The sequence below is a fragment of the Bufo bufo genome, chromosome 1, assembly GCF_905171765.1.
Source record: "Bufo bufo chromosome 1, aBufBuf1.1, whole genome shotgun sequence".
NCBI classification, from domain to species: Eukaryota; Metazoa; Chordata; class Amphibia; order Anura; family Bufonidae; genus Bufo; species Bufo bufo.
This window is the reverse complement of record NC_053389.1, coordinates 141,618,624-141,642,386: the sequence shown is the minus strand read 5'-3', so window position 1 is coordinate 141,642,386 and position 23,763 is coordinate 141,618,624. Positions and strand designations below refer to the sequence as shown.

Below are 23,763 nucleotides of genomic sequence, written 5' to 3'. Positions count from 1 at the left end.
CTATATACTGGCACAATATGGGAGGGCACTATGGAGAAGAGGGGAAGAACTATGGGGGCCCTATATACTGGCACAATATGGGGGGCACTATGGAGAAGAGGGGAAGCACTATGGGGGCCCTATATACTGGCACATTATGGGGGCACTATGGGGGCCCTATATACTGGCACAGTATCTATTCTGCGAATTGCAACAACAAAGCTAACTCCAGACTTTGATGCCTTAGCAAAAAAGGGAGACCAACAACACTGTTCCCACTAAAATTGAAGGTGAGTTATACATACTATGTTATGAAAGAAATACATTGCATAAAAGTTTTGTACAATAACTCTTTTTATGCCTTTTTACCTTGAATTAAACTAAAGCTTTAATGTTACTAAATTTAAATTTAATTTATATTAATTCACACAAATGCCCCATCCATCTAATCTTGGTCTGGCCCCCGGGTCCAATATATGAAACCATTGTGGCCCACAAGTCAAAAAGTTTGCCCACCTCTGCTCTAAGGGCTTTTCAACATAGCACTTGCAGCCCAATAACAAAAAGCTGGAATTACAGAGCTGTCTAATGACTATTTGTATCCCCAAATAATCTTTCCCTGCACTTGTTAATCACTTTCCTATCAATGTCCCTAGCGCCTTCTGTCGTCTCTCCCTGCACTAAGATGCTTTCAAATGATTCCTCCCTATCCTTTCCCTGCACTTATAAATCGTTTTTTCTGTCTTTTTTTCCCCACAATGAGGTTTCTTCAATTGCTGTCCCTAGCGCCTTCACACGTCTGTCCCTGCACTTTGAACGCTTGAGAATGGCAGAATCTAAAATGGCTGCCGTATTTATAGGGCTGTGACATCACAAGGCTGGCTGGCTGCTGATTGGCTGCATGCAGGCATGTCAATCTGGATGATTCAGCCTTCCCAGAGTTCCATGCCTCATGTCCTCAGTCCTCACACGTGTAGCCATCATCTTAGGAAAATTGTGATTCGTTACCACGAAGCGCGAGAAAATTAGCATTCGTTGCGAATCAAATTTTTCCTGAAATTCTAAACGAATTTGACTTTGTCAGCTTCGATTCGCTCATCTCTAATTGTAACGTTACCCAATTTAATATAACCAGCTGCAATCAAACTGTGATGACAAAAACATTCTGTTTGGAAAGTTGTGTCATGAGTGTTTCTGGACTTCTCAAGAAAAGGATGACTGTGAATGGTCATAAGGATGGAGGAAAAGGGAGCGTGAGAATTAGGGCTCATGCCCACGGCCATTGCCCCTCCATGGCCGTATTGCGGCCTGCATACGGCGGGTCCGCAAATCCGGAGATGCGGTGCAGAACGGAACGGAAGCACTACGGAGTGCTTCCATGGGGTTCCGGTCTGTGCTTCCGTTCCGCAAAAATCAGTGCATGCACAACTTTTTTCCGGTGCGGACCGTCGGATGCGGATCGCGGACCCCATTCAAGTGAATGGGTCCGTGATCCGCATGCAGCTGCCCAACGGTCGTGCCCGTGCATTGCGGACTGCAGCACGGGCACTGAGCGTTTACGCTCGTGGGCATGAGCCTTTAATAACGATGGTAAGGATAGTGAATGCAAAGGATCTTTAAAACAAAAACTAAATATGGAAATTCACTTGGACAACAGACAGGCTTCCTAAGCTATTATGTAGGCGAAAATAAGGCTGCCAAAAGTAATTATTCAAATAAGGCCTCATGCACACGACCATTTTTCTGGTCCGCATCCGAGCTGCAGTTTTTGCGGCTCGGGTGCGGACCCATTCACTTCAATGGGGCCGCAAAAGATGCGGACAGCATTTAGTGTGGGAGCAAATAGTAGTGTAGAAGCAGCACTATGCGGTCTCAGGATATTGCGTCTGTATCAATGCAGCAGCCTAACCGTAGGCCCTTGATCCATCAGGCCATATAGTATACATGTGAGAAAGAAGATGGCTTCGGCAGCATGTCGCAATATCAAAAAGATTCTTTAATCGTACCTCCAGACACAAATGGCAACGTTTCGACTGTACACCAGTCTTTGTCAAGCCTAATGACATACATTCTGGTAGGCATATATATACCCCCCACATAAAATACACACCCCATTACATCATCAGTGCACATCACTGGGTAATAGAATACACATGTTCATATTACAACTCACAGTCAATGTCATGTATACCAAGTTCATGTTGTTCGTCTCGGCGTTCCCTTGTCTGTAATGCGCAGCCGCATCTCAATGTATTTGCATACCGGAAGTATCATGCGTCGCCATGGCTCCCGGCGGCGCCCGTGTCTCTAGCCAATGTACTGCAAGAAGCACTCACTGACGTCACAGCCTGCGCGTCCATCCCGTGACACTCATTCTAGTGCGCGCCTCAGTGCGTCGATAGTATTGGTCACATGGGGTACGCGGCCAATGATAACACGGCGCAAACATCGGCGCCATGGCAACGATGACGCCACGGTTACTGCTATTTACTATAAAGTAACTATGTGCAATCCGTATCAAAAAGTGAACAGGTCTATGCACTATAGAACCCCTGCCCACAACGATGATCACCTGTATATATAGGGATATCACTCCGGATTGCACATATTCACCTACATGACAGACATGGAAAAATACATATCATAATAAGTGTGGTACACAATAGTCACACATAACCATCATCAGGATCGTGTATCCCATATATACATCACATATAGATCACTACCATGGCACTTTGACATGTGGATCGGAAACCGATCCCCCGGGGATGCGTCACATATAAATTAAAAACATAATGTCACTATACTGATAGGACACAACAGCAACAACTATCAATCGATAGATGCGACATTAAACTCTAGATTCAAGCCAAAAGGTTGAAGGGACCTAAGGGTATGGATCCATTTAAGTTCCTTTTTCCTCAGGATCCCCTTCCTGTCCCCACCCCTTCTCAAGTATCCTACGCTATCGATAACTCGAAATCTCAATTGATTGATGGAATGTTTGCAATCAATGAAATGTTTTGCAACCGGTTTGTCGAGAGCACCTGTTCTTATTGTGCTTTTGTGTTTGTTAATTCTTTCCCTCAATTCCATCGTGGTCTCCCCCACGTAGATCAAACTACAAGGGCACTGTATCATGTAAACCACATCTGCCATGGCGACGCATGATACTTCCGGTATGCAAATACATTGAGATGCGGCTGCGCATTACAGACAAGGGAACGCCGAGACGAACAACATGAACTTGGTATACATGACATTGACTGTGAGTTGTAATATGAACATGTGTATTCTATTGCCCAGTGATGTGCACTAATGATGTAATGGGGTGTGTATTTTATGTGGGGGGTATATATATGCCTACCAGAATGTATGTCATTAGGCTTGACAAAGACTGGTGTACAGTCGAAACGTTGCCATTTGTGTCTGGAGGTACGATTAAAGAATCTTTTTGATATTGCGACATGCTGCCGAAGCCATCTTCTTTCTCACAAGCATTTAGTGTGGGGTCCGCATAAGTTGCTCCGTTCCGAGGCCCCGCAAAAAAATATAGCATTTCCTATTCTTGTCCGTTTTGCGGACAAGAATAGGCATGTCTACAATGTCCATTTTTTGCGGATCCGCGGTTTTCGGACCGCAAAAAACGGAACGGTCGTGTGCATGAGGCCTAAAGCACATGACTGTATCCTTTTTGTGGTCTGCAAAACACAGATATCGGCCATGTGTGCCTCCCACTTTCCTGTTCCACACATCCGGCACTACTGTAGAAATTCCATTTCTGGTCCACAATACAAATTCTATTTTTTTTTTTTTTGCAGAGCTGCAAAACGGAGCTACATATGTGGACAACACATAGTGTGCTGCCCGCATCTTTTGCGGCCCCCTATATATAAATTGGACAAAAAATATGGCTGTGTACATAGGGCCTTTTGTAAGATACCAATACTCTAATCTTTATAAATGTGGGTTACTTACTTTCATTCATGCAGGATTTATATAAAATTTTGGCTTTTTTAAAGGCATCGCGGTCATCTTGGTCAGAATTTTCCAGTAAACCTTTACAACATACAAAAGTACAAGTTATCAGTGGTGATTATTGAAATACAGTTGTAGCATACCTGGTCCTAGTACCATAGACCTCAAAATGTAGTTCCTTCCTTAATGTGCGGCATATAAGGGTCTTGTGAACATGACAGAGCTGAGTACAATACCTGTATGGATCTACATAGAGTCACCATAGTTTCATAGTACATAGCCATAGTCATTCCATGTGTTCCCATATGATGCCTCAATATGCTACCATATTACAGGGGTATCCTCCCCCAGGAGAAACTATCTCTGATTTACAGCACTTTGGTGTAAAGGACTACATGTCATTTTGCCAACTTGTAAATCCATGCATCCTTCTTCACATCGATAACTTGATTTTCTTACCCTTCAATATAATCTCCATTTCGTCCCGAAGAATATCAAAGATGCTATAGCGGGAGCTGGTCTCTGGTATTACGTGCTTATTTAGCCAACCACCACAGGCATATTGGTAGAAATCAGTGCAAGGTTCTATAGAAGGGTCCATGTTCTGGATAATTCTTGCAGCTAAAAAGAACAAAAATAGCATATTCCACCGAGACAAATGTACAATGCATCATGAGGCTTAATGGAGATGGAGTTTTCCACTCTCAGGTGATCATGTTATGTAGAAAACAAGAGAGATCTATAGTACACCTCAACTTAATGAGATACTTTGTATTACAAAATAACCTAATATGTAAATTGTGAATTTTTAAGTAATGAGACATTTCCATTATGTAATGAACGGATTCATTAGGCAAATTTAGAACGTACCTGCAGTAACACATCCCGTTGTAGTGCACACCGTCTCTGAATTAAGGAAAAAAAATTAAAAAAAATAATTCAAAACCTTGTAAGAGTAGACCAGTTAAAATAACAAACGTGTGTTACTGTTACATTTAACATTTGATGTCTTGTTTTTGTTGTTTCCTTCTTTTATTTGTTACTACTGTATGACTCTACCCCTACTCTACAATGATGATGTAACGCACCATCTCATTTCTGTTCATGACCAATGCTACAACACCAGATACTCATTTCAAGTAGCCTCTTTTGATATAAAGTATATAGTATATAAAAAAAATCATACCTGACTGATATTGTAAATGTATTGTTATTTCATCATCTACAGTTAGGTCCATATCTATTTGGACAGAGACAACATTCTTCTCATTTTTGTTCTGTACATTACCACAATGGATTTTGAACAAAACATTTCAAATGCAGTTGGGGTTCAGACTTTTAGCTTTAATTCAGTGGGTTGAACAAATTATTGCATAAAAATGTGAGGAACTAAAGCATTTTTTAAACTCAATCGCTTCATTTCAGGGGCTCAAAAGTAATTGGACAAATTAAATAATTGTAAATAAAGTGTTCATTTCTAATACTGGGTTGAGAACCCTTTGTTGGCAATGACTGCCTGAAGTCTTGAACTCATGGACATCACCAGACGCTGTGTTTCCTCCTTTTTAATGCTCTGCCAGGCCTTTACTGCAGTGGTTTTCAGTTGCTGTTTGTGGCTGTTTCTGTCTAAAGTTTAGTCTTTAACAAGTAAAATCCATGGTCTATTGGGTTCACATCAGGTGACTGACTTGGCCATTCAAGAATATTCCACTTATTTGCTTTAATAAACTCCTGGGTTCCTTTGGCTTTATGTTTTGGGTCATTGTCCATCTGTATTATGAAACGCTGACCAATCAGTTTGGCTGGATTTAGCTAGATTTGAGCACACAGTATGTCTCTGAAAACCCCATAATTCATCCGACTGCTTCTGTCCTGTGTCACCTCATCAATAAACACTAGGGACCCAGTGCCACTGGCAGCCATGCATGCCCAAGCCATCACACTGCCTCCGCCAAGTTTTACAGATGATGGGGCATGATTTGGATCATGAGCTGTACCATGCCTAAGCCATACTTTTTTCTTTTCACCATTCTGGTAGAGGTTGATCTTGGTTTCATCTGTCCAAAGAATGTTCTTCCAGAAGTGTGCTGGTTTTTTAAGTTTTTTTTTTTTTTAGCAAAGTCCGATCTAGCCTTCTTATTCTTGAGGCTTATGAGTGGCTTGCACCATGCAGTGAACCCTCTGTATTTACTTTCATGCAGTCTTCTCTTTATGGTAGATTTGGATATTGATACGCCTATATCCTGGAGAGTGTTATTCACTTGGTTGGCTGTTGTGAAGGGGTTTCTCTTCAACATGGTAATTATTCTGCGATCATCCACCACTGTTGTCTTCTGTGGGCGTCCAGGTCTTTTTGCATTGTTGAGGTCACCAGTGCTTTCTTTCTCAGGATGTACCAAACTATAGATTTTGACACTCCTAATAGTGTAGCAATTTCTTGGATGGGTTTTTTCTGTTCTTGCAGATGAAGGATGGCTTGTTTCACCTGCATGGAGAGCTCCTTTGACCGCATGTTTACTTCCAGCAAAATCTTCAAAATGCAAGCAACACACCTCAAATCAACTCCAGGCCTTTAATGTGCTTAATTGAGAATGAAATAATGAAGGAATTGGCCACATCTGCCCATGAAACAGCCCTTGAGTAAATTGTCCAATTACTTTTGGTCCCTTTAAAAACAGGGTGCCACATGTAAAGGAGCTAAAACTCATAAACCCTTCATCCAATTTTAATGTGGATACCCTCAAATGAAAGGACTTTATGTCTATGTCCATTATATAACTATAACTTGAATATGCTTTAGTAAACAAGTAATAGAAACAAAATTTCTGTCCGTGTCCAAATATATATGGACCTAATTGTAATATTATGTCATACTAATTTTCTGAATGCTAGAATTAATAAAAATATTATCACACCAAAAATAACAAACATGTGACTCATGGTCCATGTACTGAGAAGTAATTCAGTACTGAGAAGATTAAATGAATGCTATAATGAGAACATACTGCAAAAGCAGACATATAGTAAAGCTCCTTTAGTGTGTGGCCACAAGAAAAATCTGCAACAAATCACAGATTTTGCGGCTCACTTGCTACAGATTTTACCCTAAGGGCTAGATCACATGACGGCTTTTGCCTTTACCAAATTCTGCAGCTTATTCGGTGCCAAAGGTTTTCAATTTGAATATGGCAGACCTGCCCTGGTTTAGCCCAATTTAATGGAGTTAAACAATAGTGGACACTTAGGCCACTTTCACATGGGCGTTGCGGGAAAATGTGCGGGTGCGTTGCGGGAACACGCGCGATTTTTCGCGTGAGAAAAATCGCGCATGTTTGGTACCCAAACCCGAACTTCTTCACAGAAGTTCGGGCTTGAGATCGGTGTTCTGTAGATTGTATTATTTTCCCTTATAACATGGTTATAAGAGAAAATAATAGCATTCTGAATACAGAATGCATACTAAAATAGCGCTGGAGGGGTTAAAAAAATATAAAAAATAATTTAACTCACCTTAATCCACTTGATCGCGGAGCCGGCATCTCCTTCTGATCCATCACATGATCTTTTACCATGGTGATGGATCATGTGATGGACCATGTGATGACTGGAGTGACGTCACCACAGGTCCTGTTGCTCCACACAGCTAAGATGAAGACAGAAGGAGATGCCGGGCTGCGCGATCAAGTGGATTAAGGTGAGTTAAATTTTTTATTTTTTTTATTTTTTTAACCCCTCCAGAGCTATTTTAGTATGCATTCTGTATTCAGAATGCTATTATTTTCCCTTATAACCATGTTATAAGGGGAAATAATAATGATCGGGTCCCCATCCCGATCGTCACCTAGCAACCGTGCATGAAAATCGCACCGGATCCGCACTTGCTTGCGGATGCTTGCGATTTTCATGCAACCCCATTCATTTCTATGGGGCCTGCGTTACGTGAAAAACGCACAAAGAGGAGCATGCTGCGATTTTCACGCAACGCACAAGTGATGCGTGAAAATCACCGCTCATGTGAACAGCCCCATAGAAATGAATGGGTCAGGATTCAGTGCGGGTGCAATGCGTTCACCTCACGCATCGCATCCGCACGGAATACTCGCCCGTGTGAAAGGGGCCTTACTGCGCTTCCTGGCACATGACCGTCCTTTCTTGGCATGGTCACAGAAGATACAATGTGGCCGCATGTATGGCAGCGCAGCCCACCCCTGGATTCCATAAGTTTTTGGCATGGAATCCATGCTAAATTCCACATTTTATGTGGCAGCTAATTCAGCCAAAGCCAGAAGTACTTCCTTTTTATTTTTCAATGCCTTCCAACCCACTTCTGGTTTTGGCTCAAAAACTGCCACAAAAAGATGTGTGTGACCCCATCATAAGCATTGCAGGATAGACTCTGCACCAAAGGTGAATTTGCACAACCACAGTATCAGACAGGGGTGTCTAGGGCCCATCAGGATAGACACACATTCTCAAAAGGCAAAAAAAATTATGAAAACAACATGAACAAAAAGCTTCCCAGGACTTCCAGAAGGGATATACTTCTTACGGTACATTCACATGACCATAAGTGTTTTGCGGTCTGCACATTGCGGATCCTCAAAACACGGATACCGACTGTGTGCATTGCGCATTTTGTGGACCGCACATGGCCGGCGCTATATAGAAAATGCCTATTCTTGTCCACGATTGCGGACAAGAATAGGACATGCTTTATATTTTTTGCGGGGCTGCGGAACAGAACAACGGATGCGGACAACACATGGTGTGCTGTCCACATCTTTTGCAGCACCATTGAAATGAATAGGTCCGCACCCGTTCCTCAAAATTGCGGAACGGATGCGGACCCGGAATTAAGGTTGTGTGAATGTACCCATATCAATATAGTCTTGAGGTTCCTTTCAAAATGGTGAAGCATGGAAATGTATTACTTTATTTCAAGATATGAATACTCTAGGTCAGACTAAATTCCAGAGACATCATAGATTAATACAGAAGACTGTGAAAGTATACAACTTAGAACCCCATCAGACCCATGCCAGGAAGCAGAGAGCCCCATTAGCCCCTACCAATTTCCAAAAAGTTGGAACACTGTGTTAATTGTAAAATGTATATGAAAACAGAATTCAATGATTTGCAAATCTCATAGACCCATATTTTATTGACTATAGATCACAGAACACGTACAGTACAGACCAAAAGTTTGGACACACCTTCTCATTCAAAGAGTTTTCTTTATTTTCATTACTATGAAAATTGTAGATTCACACTGAAGGCATCAAAACTATGAATTAACACATGTGGAATTATATACATAACAAACAAGGGTGAAACAACTGAAAATATGTCATATTCTAGGTTCTTCAAAGTAGCCACCTTTTGCTTTGATTACTGCTTTGCACACTCTTGGCATTCTCTTGATGAGCTTCAAGAGGTAGTCCCCTGAAATGGTTTTCACTTCACAGGTGTGCCCTGTCAGGTTTAATATATGGGATTTCTTGCCTTATAAATGGGGTTGGGACCATCAGTTGCGGTGAGGAGAAGTCAGGTGGATACACAGCTGATAGTCCTACTGAATAGACTGTTAGAATTTGTATTATGGCAAGAAAAAAGCATCTAAGTAAAGAAAAACGAGTGGCCATCATTACTTTAAGAAATTAAGGTCAATCAGTCAGCCGAAAAATTGGGAAAACTTTGAAAGTAAGGGCTATTTGACCATGAAGGAGAGTGATGGGGTGTTGCGCCAGATGACCTGGCCTCCACAGTCACGGGACCTGAACCCAATCGAGATGGTTTGGGGTGAGCTGGACCGCAGAGTGAAGGCAAAAGGGCCAACAAGTGCTAAGCATCTCTGGTAACTCCTTAAAGACTGTTGGAAGACCATTTCAGGGGACTACCTCTTGAAGCTCATCAAGAGAATGCCAAGAGTGTGCAAAGCAGTAATCAAAGCAAAAGGTGGCTACTTTGAAGAACCTAGAATATGACATATTTTCAGTTGTTTCACACTTGTTTGTTATGTATATAATTCCACATGTGTTAATTCATAGTTTTGATGCCTTCATAGTCATGAAAATAAAGAAAACTCTTTGAATGAGAAGGTGTGTCCAAACTTTTGGTCTGTACTGTATAAAATGTTGAAATTGAGAAATTTTACCATTTCATGAAAAAAATAACTCATTTATATCTTGATGGCAGCAATGCATTTGAAAAAAGTTGGGGCAGAGTCATGTCTACTATTGTATAGCATCCCCTCTTCTTTAAACAGCAGTCTATAAATGTCTAGGAAGTGAGGAGACCAATTGTTGGAGTTTTGGGAGAGGAATGTGCGGTACCCCAGACCCGGTTTGTTTGGTTTGTAATGTAATGTTATGCAATGTTTGAATATGCTATGTCAATGTTGTGTACTGTATACTCAGTATGTTTCAGCATGAGACAGACATGGCTAGAGTTAACTATCTTAGTCCAGCCCTCTCTGGAGCTTTAGGTGTGGGCTGGCTCCACACCCTAGTTCTAGAGTGTTCCATGTAGTCTTGCTGTAGAAAGGGAGGAGGTAGGTAAAAGTCTCCATGTGCTCCTCTCCTTCAGACTCCTGCTCCAAGTCCTGGATCCCTGTCACCTCTATATGCTCCAGGAGATGAAAGCAACAACAACTAAAGACTACATGCACACAAACGCTGTTTGTTTCTGCGTCCGTTCAGTTTTTTTTGTGGATTGGATGCAGACCCATTCACTCCAATAGGTCCGCAAAAAAAAGGACAGCACACAATGTGAGCTTTCCGCATAAGTATGTCCGTTCCGTAGCCCCACAAAAAAAATAGAACATGTCCTATTCTTGTCCATTTTAGACATTGTTACAATGGATCCGAAAAAATAAATAAACGGATGGCATACGAATGTCATCCATCTTTTTTTTTTGCGGATCCGCAATTTTGTTTTTTCTAAACACAGAACAGTTTTCTATTTTGCCTCAGTCCATTTTAAATGAGCCTTGGCCCTAAAAATACAGTGGCGGCATTTCTGGATTGTATTGGCATAAGGTTTCTTCTTTGCCTGATACAGCTTTAACTTGCATTTCTGGATTTCATGGCAAAGTGCATTCACAGACATTGATTTCTGGAAGAGTTCCTGAGTTCCTGTTTTTATTTACATTTATGTTTTTTGGAATTGGGGTTTTACAAACCTCTGGCTAAATGATAAAATGGCACTCAAAAGAGTAAAAAAGTTCCCTTAGAGGATAAAGATCCAGCACTAATTGGTCCTATCACGTTCTCTATTTGGTGGGAAGTACCTGCCTTTCTGTTTAGAGTCATAGAGGCATACATAGTCTGGGAAACAAACCGCATGCCCTTTTTGTCTTGGTGACCATATCCAGTTCTATAATGAGGACTGATTGTTGCTATGGGTCCCTTTCCCTCTGTTCTACTCGAGTATATATTTATTATCAAACAAAATTTGGTCTGATGGACTAATTATAATGGTGATGCTTGAAGTAAAGAACCCCAAAAATAATACAGGTAACAGGTCATACTAAGCTGGATACACTGTATTATACACTGCTCAAAAAAATAAAAGGAACACAAAAATAACACATCCTAGATCTGAATTAATTAAATATTCTTCTGAAATACTTTGTTCTTTACATAGTTGAATGTGCTGACAACAAAATCACACAAAAATAAAAAAAATGGAAATCAAATTTTTCAACCCATGGAGGTCTGGATTTGGAGTCACACTCAAAATTAAAGTGGAAAAACACACTACAGGCTGATCCAACTTTGATGTAATGTCCTTAAAACAAGTCAAAATGAGGCTCAGTAGTGTGTGTGGCTTCCACGTGCCTGTATGACCTCCCTACAACGCCTGTGCATGCTCCTGATGAGGTGGCGGACGGTCTCCTGGGGGATCTCCTCCCAGACCTGGACTAAAGCATCTGCCAACTCCTGGACAGTCTGTGGTGCAACGTGACGTTGGTGGATAGAGCGAGACATGATGTCCCAGATGTGCTCAATTAGATTCAGGTCTGGGGAACGGGCGGGCCAGTCCATAGCATCAATGCCTTCGTCTTGCAGGAACTGCTGACAATCTCCAGCCACATGAGGTCTAGCATTGTCTTGCTTTAGGAGGAACCCAGGGCCAACCGCACCAGCATATGGTCTCACAAGGGGTCTGAGGATCTCATCTCGGTACCTAATCGCAGTCAGGCTACCTCTGGCGAGCACATGGAGGGCTGTGCGGCCCTCCAAAGAAATGCCACCCCACACCATTACTGACCCAATGCCAAACCGGTCATGCTGGAGGATGTTGCAGGCAGCAGAACGTTCTCCACGGCGTCTCAAGACTCTGTCACGTCTGTCACATGTGCTCAGTGTGAACCTGCTTTCATCTGTGAAGAGCACAAGGCGCCAGTGGTGAATTTGCCAATCTTGGTGTTCTCTGGCAAATGCCAAACGTCCTGCACAGTGTTGGGCTGTAAGCACAACCCCCACCTGTGGACGTCGGGCCCTCATCACCCTCATGGAGTCTGTTTCTGACCGTTTGAGCAGACACATGCACATTTGTGGCCTGCTGGAGGTCATTTTGCAGGGCTCTGGCAGTGCTCCTCCTGTTCCTCCTTGCACAAAGGCGGAGGTAGCGGTCCTGCTGCTGGGTTGTTGCCCTCCTACGGCCTCCTCCACGTCTCCAGATGTACTGGCCTGTCTCCTGGTAGCGCCTCCATGCTCTGGACACTACGCTGACAGACACAGCAAATCTTCTTGCCACAGCTCGCATTGATGTGCCATCCTGGATAAGCTGCACTACCTGAGCCACTTGTGTGGGTTGTAGACTCCGTCTCATGCTACCACTAGAGTGAAAGCACCGCCAGCATTCCAAAGTGACCAAAACATCAGCCAGGAAGCATAGGAACTGAGAAGTGGTCTGTGGTTACCACCTGCAGAACCACTCCTTTATTGGGGGTGTCTTGCTAATTGCCTATAATTTCCACCTGTTGTCTATCCCATTTGCACAACAGCATGTGAAATTGATTGTCACTCAGTGTTGCTTCCTAAGTGGACAGTTTGATTTCACAGAAGTGTGATTGACTTGGAGTTACATTGTGTTGTTTAAGTGTTCCCTTTATTTTTTTGAGCAGTGTACTTTCCTCAATATACAACATTATCAAAATAGCACTGGCCAAAGAGTACTTATGAGACTTCAATAACCTTGACCGGTTGCGTCAGATAAAATAATCTTGACAACTTAATCACTCTTGTGATACCATTCAGCCAAAACCACAGGCGCAAACATATTTTCTCTATGCACGTAATTAAATTGTATCTTCCAGTTACACAATGGGTCGTGTGAGATATACACAGGATTCTTTCATAAGCACACAAAAGAAATACAAGGCATGATGGGAATTTAAAGTGACTTTTTATTTATCTTTAGACATGTTTGTTACAGTCCTCCTATTCCTTCCTTTCCAAGTTACGTCAAACCATAGAGATCTCCAAGCCAAAAGCTAACAGGGCACAGCACTTGGTAGTCCAGTTCAAGGACAAACTTCTGGCAGCGGTCACTTTGTAGAGCAATTCCACCCATTGTACATGTAAATATATGCGTAGCTGTTTTTGGGGAGGTGTGTGGGTGCTGTGATGTATGGTTCATCATTAAACATTCGGTGTTCAAATAGGATTTTATTTAAGTGACACATTTTGAGGTCACACCATTTTCATCTTCAGGTGGTTCTCACAGAAAGAGACCATTGTTATCTCAAAAAGCCTTGCTTCATGTTCTCTTGTAGACATGCTGGTCTGTGATCTCAGAACACAACCGATTTCCAGTGACGATGACATTGGCGAAGTCTCGAACAAACACTGATTTCCAGATTGAAAGTACTTTATTGAAATCTTTAACCCATCTAGCAGTTCTCAGATTCTTTCGCTGCTTGAAATCTGACATAAACAATGTGTTTCAGCTCTTGACAGACCTTTGATTAGGTCTGTCAAGAGCTGAAACACCTTGTTTATGTCAGATTTCAAGCAGTGAAAGAATCTGAGAACTGCTAGATGGGTTAAAGATTTCAAAAAAGTACTTTCAATCTGGAAATCGGTGTTTGTTAGAGACTTCACCAATGTCATCGTCACTGGATTTTCCATTTATCTATGGGCCCATATTCTGAAGCAGAAATGCACTCTAAGTGGTCCTTTTTCTCACACTTCTTGGAAGAGCATACATAAACTGATTACACACCAGGGAGCAGCAATGAGAACATAACTAAGCTCCTCCCAGGATCAACAGAGTATGATCTCAGCTCTCCTTTCTGAGACATGATGGGAGTGACTTTTCTGGTCAGAAAATGTGACCATACAATCTTCCTCTTTAAAATTGTCTCTTTATATTTAATTGAAAAATATTTCAGTATTTTCAGTTTTTCAAATTGAAGTCTTATCCCTAGAATAGACCATGAACATTAGATTGGTGGAGTTTCGTCTTTCAGCACCCCAGGCGATCAGCAGCTCTGGAGCTAGTGGAGATCTCCACTGATCTAATATTGATGGCCTATGCTATTTATGGTGCAATAAATAGCTCTCACGTCAATTATATCTGTAGAAAATGCATTTTTTAAAGTCTAGTTACTTTTTAAACCTTATAATTTATATGAATGCTTGTGGATAAAGTTCAGTGTAATATTATATTTTTACCCCTTGTAATAGAATATTTTCCTTGCATACTTCATCCTTCACTCTATATAGAGGCCAAATAAAAATCTGAATGTTCTCTTTCCACATCGAAAGCACAAACTGCTCAGGCAAGAACAGTTCAATAAAAATAACATCTTGTTTTACCAGTAACTGAGTCCCTCAGCTTAAGAGACATGTTTCTTTTGTCCAACAAAAATACAGCAAGATACTTTGTAGCATTCCTTCAGTATCTTGGTGGTCTGGTCAATTTATACATCTTCATTAAGTTTTATTAGTCAGAAAGATTTAGGTGCATTTAAAGGGAACCTGTCATCTGGATTTTAGGTATAGAGCTGAGGACATGGGCTGTTAGATAGCCGCTATCACATCCGCAATATCTATTCCCCATAGCTCTCAGTGCTTTTATTGTGTCAAAAAACTGATTTTATATACATGTAAAGGAGGCTACTAACATTTCCGGAGCCCAGCCACACCTACTGTGAAGGAGCCAAGCACCTCCCCGCATACTCCGAATCTCCTCCTTGCTCCCCAACGTCACAAAGCTAGAGCACCGTAATCTCGCGATGCGCAAGTTAGCGCATGCGCAGTGTCGGCATAGTGTTCCTTCCCTGTGCTGGCATCAGCCTCAGGGAACGAACTGCGCATGCACTAGCTCGCGCATTGCGAGATTATGGTGCTCTAGCTTTGTGATGTCGGGGAGCAAGGAGAAGATTCGGAGGATGTCCTCAGCTCTACACCCAAAATCCAGGTGACAGGTTCCCTTTAATCCTTTATGCCTCCACTTTGGATTTGGGGTGAAATATTTATCTGTATATTCATTTTCTTTATTGTGCTATAGAGGTAATGTTAATATTACTGTTGGGTTAGGTCTATGCTGTAACAAGATGTTTTATCCTATGTTCTTTATTTCTCTACTAGTAACTCATTCACATTATACCTATTCTGTTTGACTGAGGCCTACAATATCTAGGCAGGGGCATAACTATAGGGAGTGCAAATAATGTAATCACACTTGGGCCCTGGATTGTCGGGGTCTGCCCCCCCTTCTGTCACAGAATTGCATTGGGCCCTTGAGTTTAAAATTACAGTTCTGTGTAAACAATGTTCTTAGGGGATCGATAGCTTTGCTGACCTATCTTATGCAAGGCACAACTACCATGGTAGCAGACATAGTAGTTTATATTTCCCTTGGCAGCTGTGGGGGCATACCACCTTTTTTCCAACATGGCTAAAGGTAAACTTACTAGTCTACATGATATACATGTGTAACGCCCCAGAGTGGCTTTACCACCTTTGATTCTGTGTCATTCTATGCATTTATTCCCAGGTCCTGCACAATGTGTATTTGTATTTCCCTGTAATGTTATGTTAAAGTGTAATGTGCCTGGTTTACCAGCAGATGGCGGCAACAATGGCAGAGCTAGTTTCCCTAGAATGGAACCTTCTATCCATTCTGGCCCTCTCTAGAGAGAGAGGAGTTTTGGCTAGTGAAGAGGAGTCTAGCCTTCCCCTGCTTGGGGACAGGTGGTGTTCAGAGTAGCCCCTGTATGGGGAAGCAGCCGGCCCTCGCCCCTGCTGGATGGGCCCTGCCAAGGCCAGTAGAGCACCATCAGCTCTGCTGGAACAAAATAAAAGCGTAAAGAGCTTCAGAAGCCACGAGGAGAAGTTCCCTGAATAAAGAGAAAGAGAGAACAATAAAGATGAAGACAGAGTCTGACTACCAAGTTAAGTACAGCAGAAAGAAAGGAAAAGATTCTATTTAATTCTGATAGCACAGTAGAGCTAAAGAGAGTGACAGATGTAGCACAGCCGAATGTGTTTGCCTGCCAGAGTTTATGCCAAAACCTGATGGTAACCAAGATAAAGTTGGAAGATTGTCCTTTGATGCAAGTTTATTCAAGTAAAGCTGTTTCATCTTCAATAAAAGTCTGGACTCCATTCATTCTACCAATCCCTCAGCTATCCACCCTTTTATTTGCGCTAGTGCAGACTACTACGCCTGGGGTTCCAGGATATTCTGGTAGGAGCACCGTGACACGTGCACAGCTACAAGACTTAAAGGGACACTATAGGCTACCCTTATACCACTCTGGCATTCCTACACTGAGTTCTATCACTACCATCTACTTAGGGGGACATAGTCCCTCATTGCTGAAATGCAACTGGCATCGCGACAAAAACTCTCTCATGACATCTTAAAGGGACCTCTGGCCGTCAGCTCACCTGTGGTTGCTGCACATGCCCATAATAGTAACATATAGGCTGAAAAAAGACATCCTGTCCATTCAGGTTAGACTGTTATCCTGCAAGTTGATCCAGAGAAAAAAGCCCCCATGAGGTGGAAACCGATTTTCCTCATTTTAGGGGAAAAAAATTCCTTCCCGACTCCAATCAGGCAATCAGAATAACTCCTTGGATCAACAACATCTCAAGAAATCTAATTAACTATAACCTGTAATATTATTACACTGCAGAAATTCATCCAGGTGATGGTGATCTACCTGGGCTTGCTGTACTAAGTGGGCCTGTGAATAAGTGGAGTTTAAAGAACCGGACTGCGGGTCAAGGAGCAAGATACTAAGGTTTGATAGATTTTCTTTGTGTTGTTGACTTGATTCTAGCTAGTCCTCCAACTACAGCAGACAGGGTATAATTCTAACTCATATTTGCTGTTTACCTTCTTTACTGTTCATCCCCATTTAAACATGTGCTCCATGGACAATGCTACTAAGTGTGTGTCCTGTGCAATGTATGCGTGCCTTGAAGAGCCATTCGAGGGTGAATACATTTGCACTAGATGCAATCATGTTACATATTTGGAAGCCCAGATCCTGGATCTAAATAAGCAGCTTGAAATACTTAGGGGCATTGCAGACCTGGAGAGAGGCTTAGACCTCACTGGGCAGGCTCTGACTGGGGTCAGTGAAATGGAGGTGGGAGGAGGAGGGCAAGATCAGGTCAGCAGTTGGGTTAATGTAGGAAGAAGGGGTAGAGGGAAAAGTACCAGGGAGTCTAGTCCTGAGCTGGAATGCCCTAGTAAATATGCCTGTTTGGCTGATATTAGGGATGAAAGCCCAAGGCCAGAAACACTGCAGCTGGTCGTTTCTCCTAGCAACCAGGAGGATGCCCCCTGCAGGATGGATGGGAAAAGGAGTGCAGCAAAGGTTAGACAGATACTGGTGGTAGGGGACTCTATTATTAGGAAGACAGACAGGGTCATCTGTCGCCGAGACTGTGAATGCCGAACAGTATGTTGTCTTTCGGGTACTCGGGTTCGGCATATTGCGGATCGGATTGACAGATTGCTGGGTGGGGCTGGGGAAGACCCCTGCGGTCATGATACACATTGGCACCAATGCCAAAGTCAGGGGGAGATGGATGGTCCTTAAAAATGATCAGAAGCTGGTGCAGGAAGGAAATGTTTGGGTTCATGGAGAACATGGCCGACTTCTCTGTCGGTACTTACAGGCTCTACAGTAGGGACGGGCTGCACCTTAATGGGGAGGGTGCAACTGCCCTGGGGGAAAAATGGTTAGATGGCTGGAGGAGGTTTTAAACTAGGATCTGGGGGGAGGGTGGAAGTCATACTAATAAGGGGGTAGATAGTGTAGATAGAGAGTGGAATATAGAAGGGGGGGCTGGGGTTAGTGAGGAAAGTAGAGAGAAGACTTTGCCGAACTATACACCGATTAAAAAAAATAGAGCTGCTGGTAACAAGAACCTGTTACATGCAAACATCAACCAAGGTAACCAAAAAATCCCGGATATTCACTTTACAGGTAATAGTAATTTAAAATGTATTTTAACAAATGCCAGAAGTCTAGCTAGCAAAATGGGGGAGCTGGAGGCCATGGTAATAGAAGAACACATAGATGTAGTTGGTGTGGCTGAGACATGGTTGGAATCTTCGCATGACTGGGCTGTAAATATTGAGGGTTTTACACATTTTAGGAAAGACAGGGTCAATAGAAAAGGAGGTGGCGTGTGCCTGTATTTGAGGAGTGATCTGAAGACATGTATGAAAGAGGCAATTGTGGGTGAGGATGGTAAGGATGTGGAAACCTTATGGGTGGAAGTTCAAAGGTATATAAACACTGAAAAAATAATACTTTGTGTAATCTATAGACCCCCTAACATCACAGAGGAGATAGAAACACAACTGTATAACCAAATAGAGCGGGCTGCACAGGCTGGTACATTTTAACTTCCCAGACATTGACTGGGGACATGATTCTGCCTCAACCTCAAAGGGAAGAAAATTCCTCAGCTTGCTGCAGGACCACTTTATGGGCCAGTTCGCCGAAGCTCCCACTAGGGGCGATGCTCTGTTAGTCCTGGTAATTTCTAATGATGCAGAGCTTGTTGGAAATGTTACCGTTCGAGAAATACTAGGTAATAGTGACCACAATATAATTATATTCCCCCTAAACTATAAAAAGCAAACTCTGTCAGGCAGAGCAAAGACACTGAACTTTAAAAAGGCTAATTTCCCCGGGCTGAGGGCAGCATTTCAGGGCATAGACTGGGAGCAGCTACTGTCACATAATATTACTGAGGATAAATGGGAGAGCTTTGAATCCACATTGAGTAATTGCACCAAAAAATGTATTCCTTTAGGTAACAAGTATAAACGGCTAAAATTAAACCCCCCATGGCTTACAGCTACTGTAAAAAGGGCAATAAATGACAAAAAGAGGGCATTTAAAAAATACAAATCTGAGGGGTCAGCTGTAGTGTTTGAAGATTACAAAGGGCTTAATAAAATCTGTAAAAAGGAGATAAAATTAGCAAATATACAAAATGAACAGCAGGTGGCAAAAGAGAGCAAAACAAATCCCCAAAAATTCTATAGGGCACTTTCACACTTGCGGCAGAGTGATCCTGCCAGATCCGTCAAAACGTATGCCAACTGATGGCATTTGTAAGACTGATCAGGATCCTGATCTGTCTTACAAATGCATTGAAATGCCGGATCTGTTTTTTTTCACTGTTATTAGGAAAAATGGATCCGGCATTTATTTTTTTCACCTTTTTTTCGGTCTGCGCATGCGCAGACTGGAATGACAGATCCGGCATTCGGGCAAGAGTTCTGTTTTTTTGTCTGAAGATAAAACCGTAGCATGCTGCGGTACTATCTCTGTCCTAATCAGTCAAAAAGACTGAATTGAAGACATCCTGATGCATCCTGAACGGATTGCTCTCCATTCAGAATGCATTAGGATAAACCTGATCAGTTCTTTTCTGGTATAGAGCCCTGACGACGGAACTCAGCGCCGGAAAATAAAAAAGCTAGTGTGAAAGTACCCTAAAATATATAAATGCTGAAAAATCAAGGTCTGAGCAGGTAGGTCCACTAAATAATGGTAAAGGGGGGTAGTCTGGGGTATTGAAGATAAGGAAAAGGCAGAGTTACTAAATGTTTTTTATAGCTCTGTATATACAAAAGAAGAGAAATGAGCTGATATCTGTGGTCGCACAGGCTGTTGGAACACCCAGTAATATACTCAATTGGCTAACTGTAGATATGGTCCAAGAGAAGTTAAATAAGGTAAATGTGAACAAGGCTCCGGGTCCAGATGGATTACACCCAAGAGTTCTTAAAGAGCTCAGTTCAGTCATTGCTGTGCCGTTTATAATTTTTAGAGATTCTCTAGGTACTGGTACAGTGCTAAGTGATTGGCGCAAGGCAAATGTGGTGCCCATATTTAAAAAAGGTCCTTCACAGGTAATTATAGACCAGTTAGTTTAACTTCTGTTGTGGGAAAAATGTTTGAAGGACTCTTAAGGGACTATATACAGGAGTATGTGACTGTAAATAATATTATAAGTGATAACCAGCATGGGTTTACCAAGGACAGAAGTTGTCAGACTAACCTGATTTGTTTTTATGAGGAGGTGAGTACTAGCCTGGACAGAGGGGCGGCTGTGGATGTAGTGATTCTGGATTTTGCAAAGGCTTTTGATACTGTCCCTCATAGACATTTAATAGGTAAAGTAAGGTGTATTTGCTTGGAAAGTATAGTTTGTAATTGGATTGAAAACTGTCTGAAGGACCGTGTCCAGAGAGTTGTGGTCAATGATTCTTATTCAGAATGGTCCCGGGTTATAAGTGGTGTACCCCAAGGTTCAGTGCTGGGTCCTCTATTATATAACTTATTTATTAATGATACCATAATGATTAATAACACCATTTCTATTTTTGCAGATGACACTAAGCTACGTATGTAGTACTGTGCAGTCTATGGAAGATGTCCATAAACTACAATCTGACTTGAACACTCTGAGTGATTGGGCATCAACTTGGCAAATGAGGTTCAATGTGGACAAATTTAAAGTTATGCATCTTGGTAGTAATAATCTCTGTGCTTCATATGTCCTAGGTGATGTAACACTGGGAGAGTCACTTATAGAGAAGGATTTGGGTGTCCTTGCAGACTGTAGATTAAATAACAGCACACAATGTCAATCAGCTGCTTCTAAGGCCACCAGAATATTGTCATACATTAAACGAGGCATGGACTCGCGGGGCAGGGATGTAATATTACCACTTTACAAAGCGCTGGTGTGGCCTCATCTGGAATATGCAGTTCAGTTCTGGGCACCAGTCCATAGAAAGGACGCACTGCAGCTGGAAAAAGTACAGAGGAGAGTGACTAAACTGATAAGGGGCATGGAGGGTCTTAGTTATGAAGAAAGATTAAAAGAATTTCATTTATTTAGTCTTGAGAAGAGACGTTTAAGGGTACTTTCACACTTGCGGCAGAGGATTCCGGAAGGCAGTTCTGTCGCCGGCAATCCGGATGCAAACGGATGGCTGCGGATCCGTCTGACAAATGCATTGAAATACCGGATCCGTCTCTCCGGTGTGATCCGTAAAAACGGATCCGGTATTTATTTTTTTCACAGATTTAATAGTTTGCACATTCGCCGACCGGAAGAACGGATCCGTCAATGCGGCAATTTTAATGCCGGCACTAATACATGTCACGGCTAAGCCACAGTCCTGATAGTTTTCACAATATGACCATTTGTTTGCAACTCACGCCGCCCATTGACATTCATTGAAACTCCACTCTAGCCACCTCAAATTTGAAGGGCAATTTCTAAACTGCGACTGGGCCTTCATTTTTAATATTTCAGAGACAGACTATGCATCAAAATGTAGGTCTTGGTCTTGTGATTCTCACAATATAAAGTTCTTCGCTGTAGGATTTATAATTTTTAAACTACAACCGTTTGAATATGGCAACCGCCAGTGAAGTGAGCAAGTTGGAGCAGTTTGTTTTTAACTGCTCTTCTCTGCCCTTGCTGTAGAGTGAGTTGCCATAGGAACCAGGTGTGTGAGCAGCCAGCAGAGTGACAAAAGCTAGAGTGTGAGCTGAAAAATCAGGACATGATTTCTAAACTGCCACCACTCCCTCATTTTTAAGCCCACCTACACAAATCGGCTGCTAATGTTTTTTTTATAAATGTATGTTTTAATGTAACTGTGAAGCACTTTGGGCAACAACATTGAAATTAAATGTGCTATATAAATAAATAAAAGTTGAAATGCATTTCTCACTCTATCAAGCTTGCCATATTGCACTTTTTAAATTTGATCAATCAATTGGTTAGTGTAATGTTTGCTATCTTTACTCACTCCAAACACTCCACACGGTTACTCTGCCCACTCCATAAAGTTACTCTGCCCAGTCCAACCTTTCCACAATTACTCCAGCCACTCCAACCACACAACAGTTACTCAAGCCACTCCATCCAGTTACTCCACCCACTCCAGTTGTAGACTACTGGTGGAGGCAAGAACACTTCACACAATTTCCCCATAAATTGTAGCTTTTCTAGTTTCATAATTATTATTTCATATTAGGTTAACTTCAAAATAATAATGAATACACAGTAAGATTACCTAAGATTAGAAAAATACATTAAAATATACATTAAAAGATAGTTTTGCTAATCTCATTCAACCCATGTGGCGTGAGGGTGTCTAATTGATAGATCCAGTATACCTCACGTTTTTGGAGGCTGCTGAATCTATTGAACAGGTTTTTGGGTATTTAATCAATGGGTGTAATTTTCAACGGATGTTTCTCTTTCTCTGGCATAGACGCGCAATGTCTAGAGACGCTATGTTTTTGGTATTGTCTTTGGATGTTGTATCTATGTTGGTTCACACGACAATGTAATGCCTGTGTTGTATGCGACAAACATATTGAAGGCCACAACCACATTCTATTAGATAGATTATATAGCTGGATTGATATCGATGATATCTTCATCATTTGGGATGGAGATGAGAATTCAGCAATGGAATTCTGTAACGCCTTAAATAACACCAACTGGGGGATTTCTTTCACCCCAAACTACAATAAGACCGAAATAAAATTCTTGGATATCATCATTGCCCATGTAAACATCTGTCTCTTAACAAAAACATACTTTAAATCCGTGGATACAAACAGTTGCTTTCACTACTCTAGTTTTCACCATAAGAAGTGGTTACAAAACATCCCTTATAGCCAATATAAATGTATCAGACGTAACTGCACACATCATGAATACTTCAAACAACAAGCAAAAAATAAATTTAAAAAAATAAATGATTCACTGATAAAGGAATAAAAAAGGCATAAAGGCATAAAAAATGCCTATACTAGGAGCACTTCTTTGAGTACACAGGAAAACTGTCTACAAGTCACAATAAAAAAGAAAAAACACAAACAGAAACAAGTGTAAACTTTATTACCCAGTATAATACATCAAATAAAATTATACATACAATATTAGCCAAACATTGGCACATTCTACTCCAGGACCCCTACTTGGCGAAATACTTGCCATCTAAACCCAGAATGATCTATAGGAGGCCCCCAACCATCAGAAATATTTTGGCCCCCAGCAAACTGAAACAGCATATCAAGGCCCATCAAAACGGCATATACAGACAGCCCCCAAAAATTGGGAGCTATAAATGTGAAACCAAACGGTGCCTATGCTGTAAAGTAATTACACATAATAGCGCCAATTTTACGGGACCACCTGTCAATCCAGCTATATAATCTATCTAATAGATTGTGGTTCTAATAGATTGTGGTTGTGGCCTTCAATATGTTTGTCGCAC

At 41.8% G+C, this 23,763-nt stretch overlaps 1 protein-coding gene across 1 annotated transcript in view; it reads right to left on the bottom strand.

Annotated features, from left to right (window-relative positions):
* MMEL1 (membrane metalloendopeptidase like 1) overlaps window positions 1-23,763 on the bottom strand; it is a 184,108-nt gene that overhangs the window by 84,604 nt on the left and 75,741 nt on the right. The window contains exons 3-5 of the mRNA XM_040430054.1: window positions 4,828-4,863; window positions 4,417-4,578; window positions 3,958-4,038 (exon numbers count right to left, since the gene is read on the bottom strand). Coding sequence (XP_040285988.1) covers window positions 3,958-4,038; window positions 4,417-4,578; window positions 4,828-4,863 — 279 coding nt within the window. The remainder of the gene's footprint in view (window positions 1-3,957; window positions 4,039-4,416; window positions 4,579-4,827; window positions 4,864-23,763) is intronic.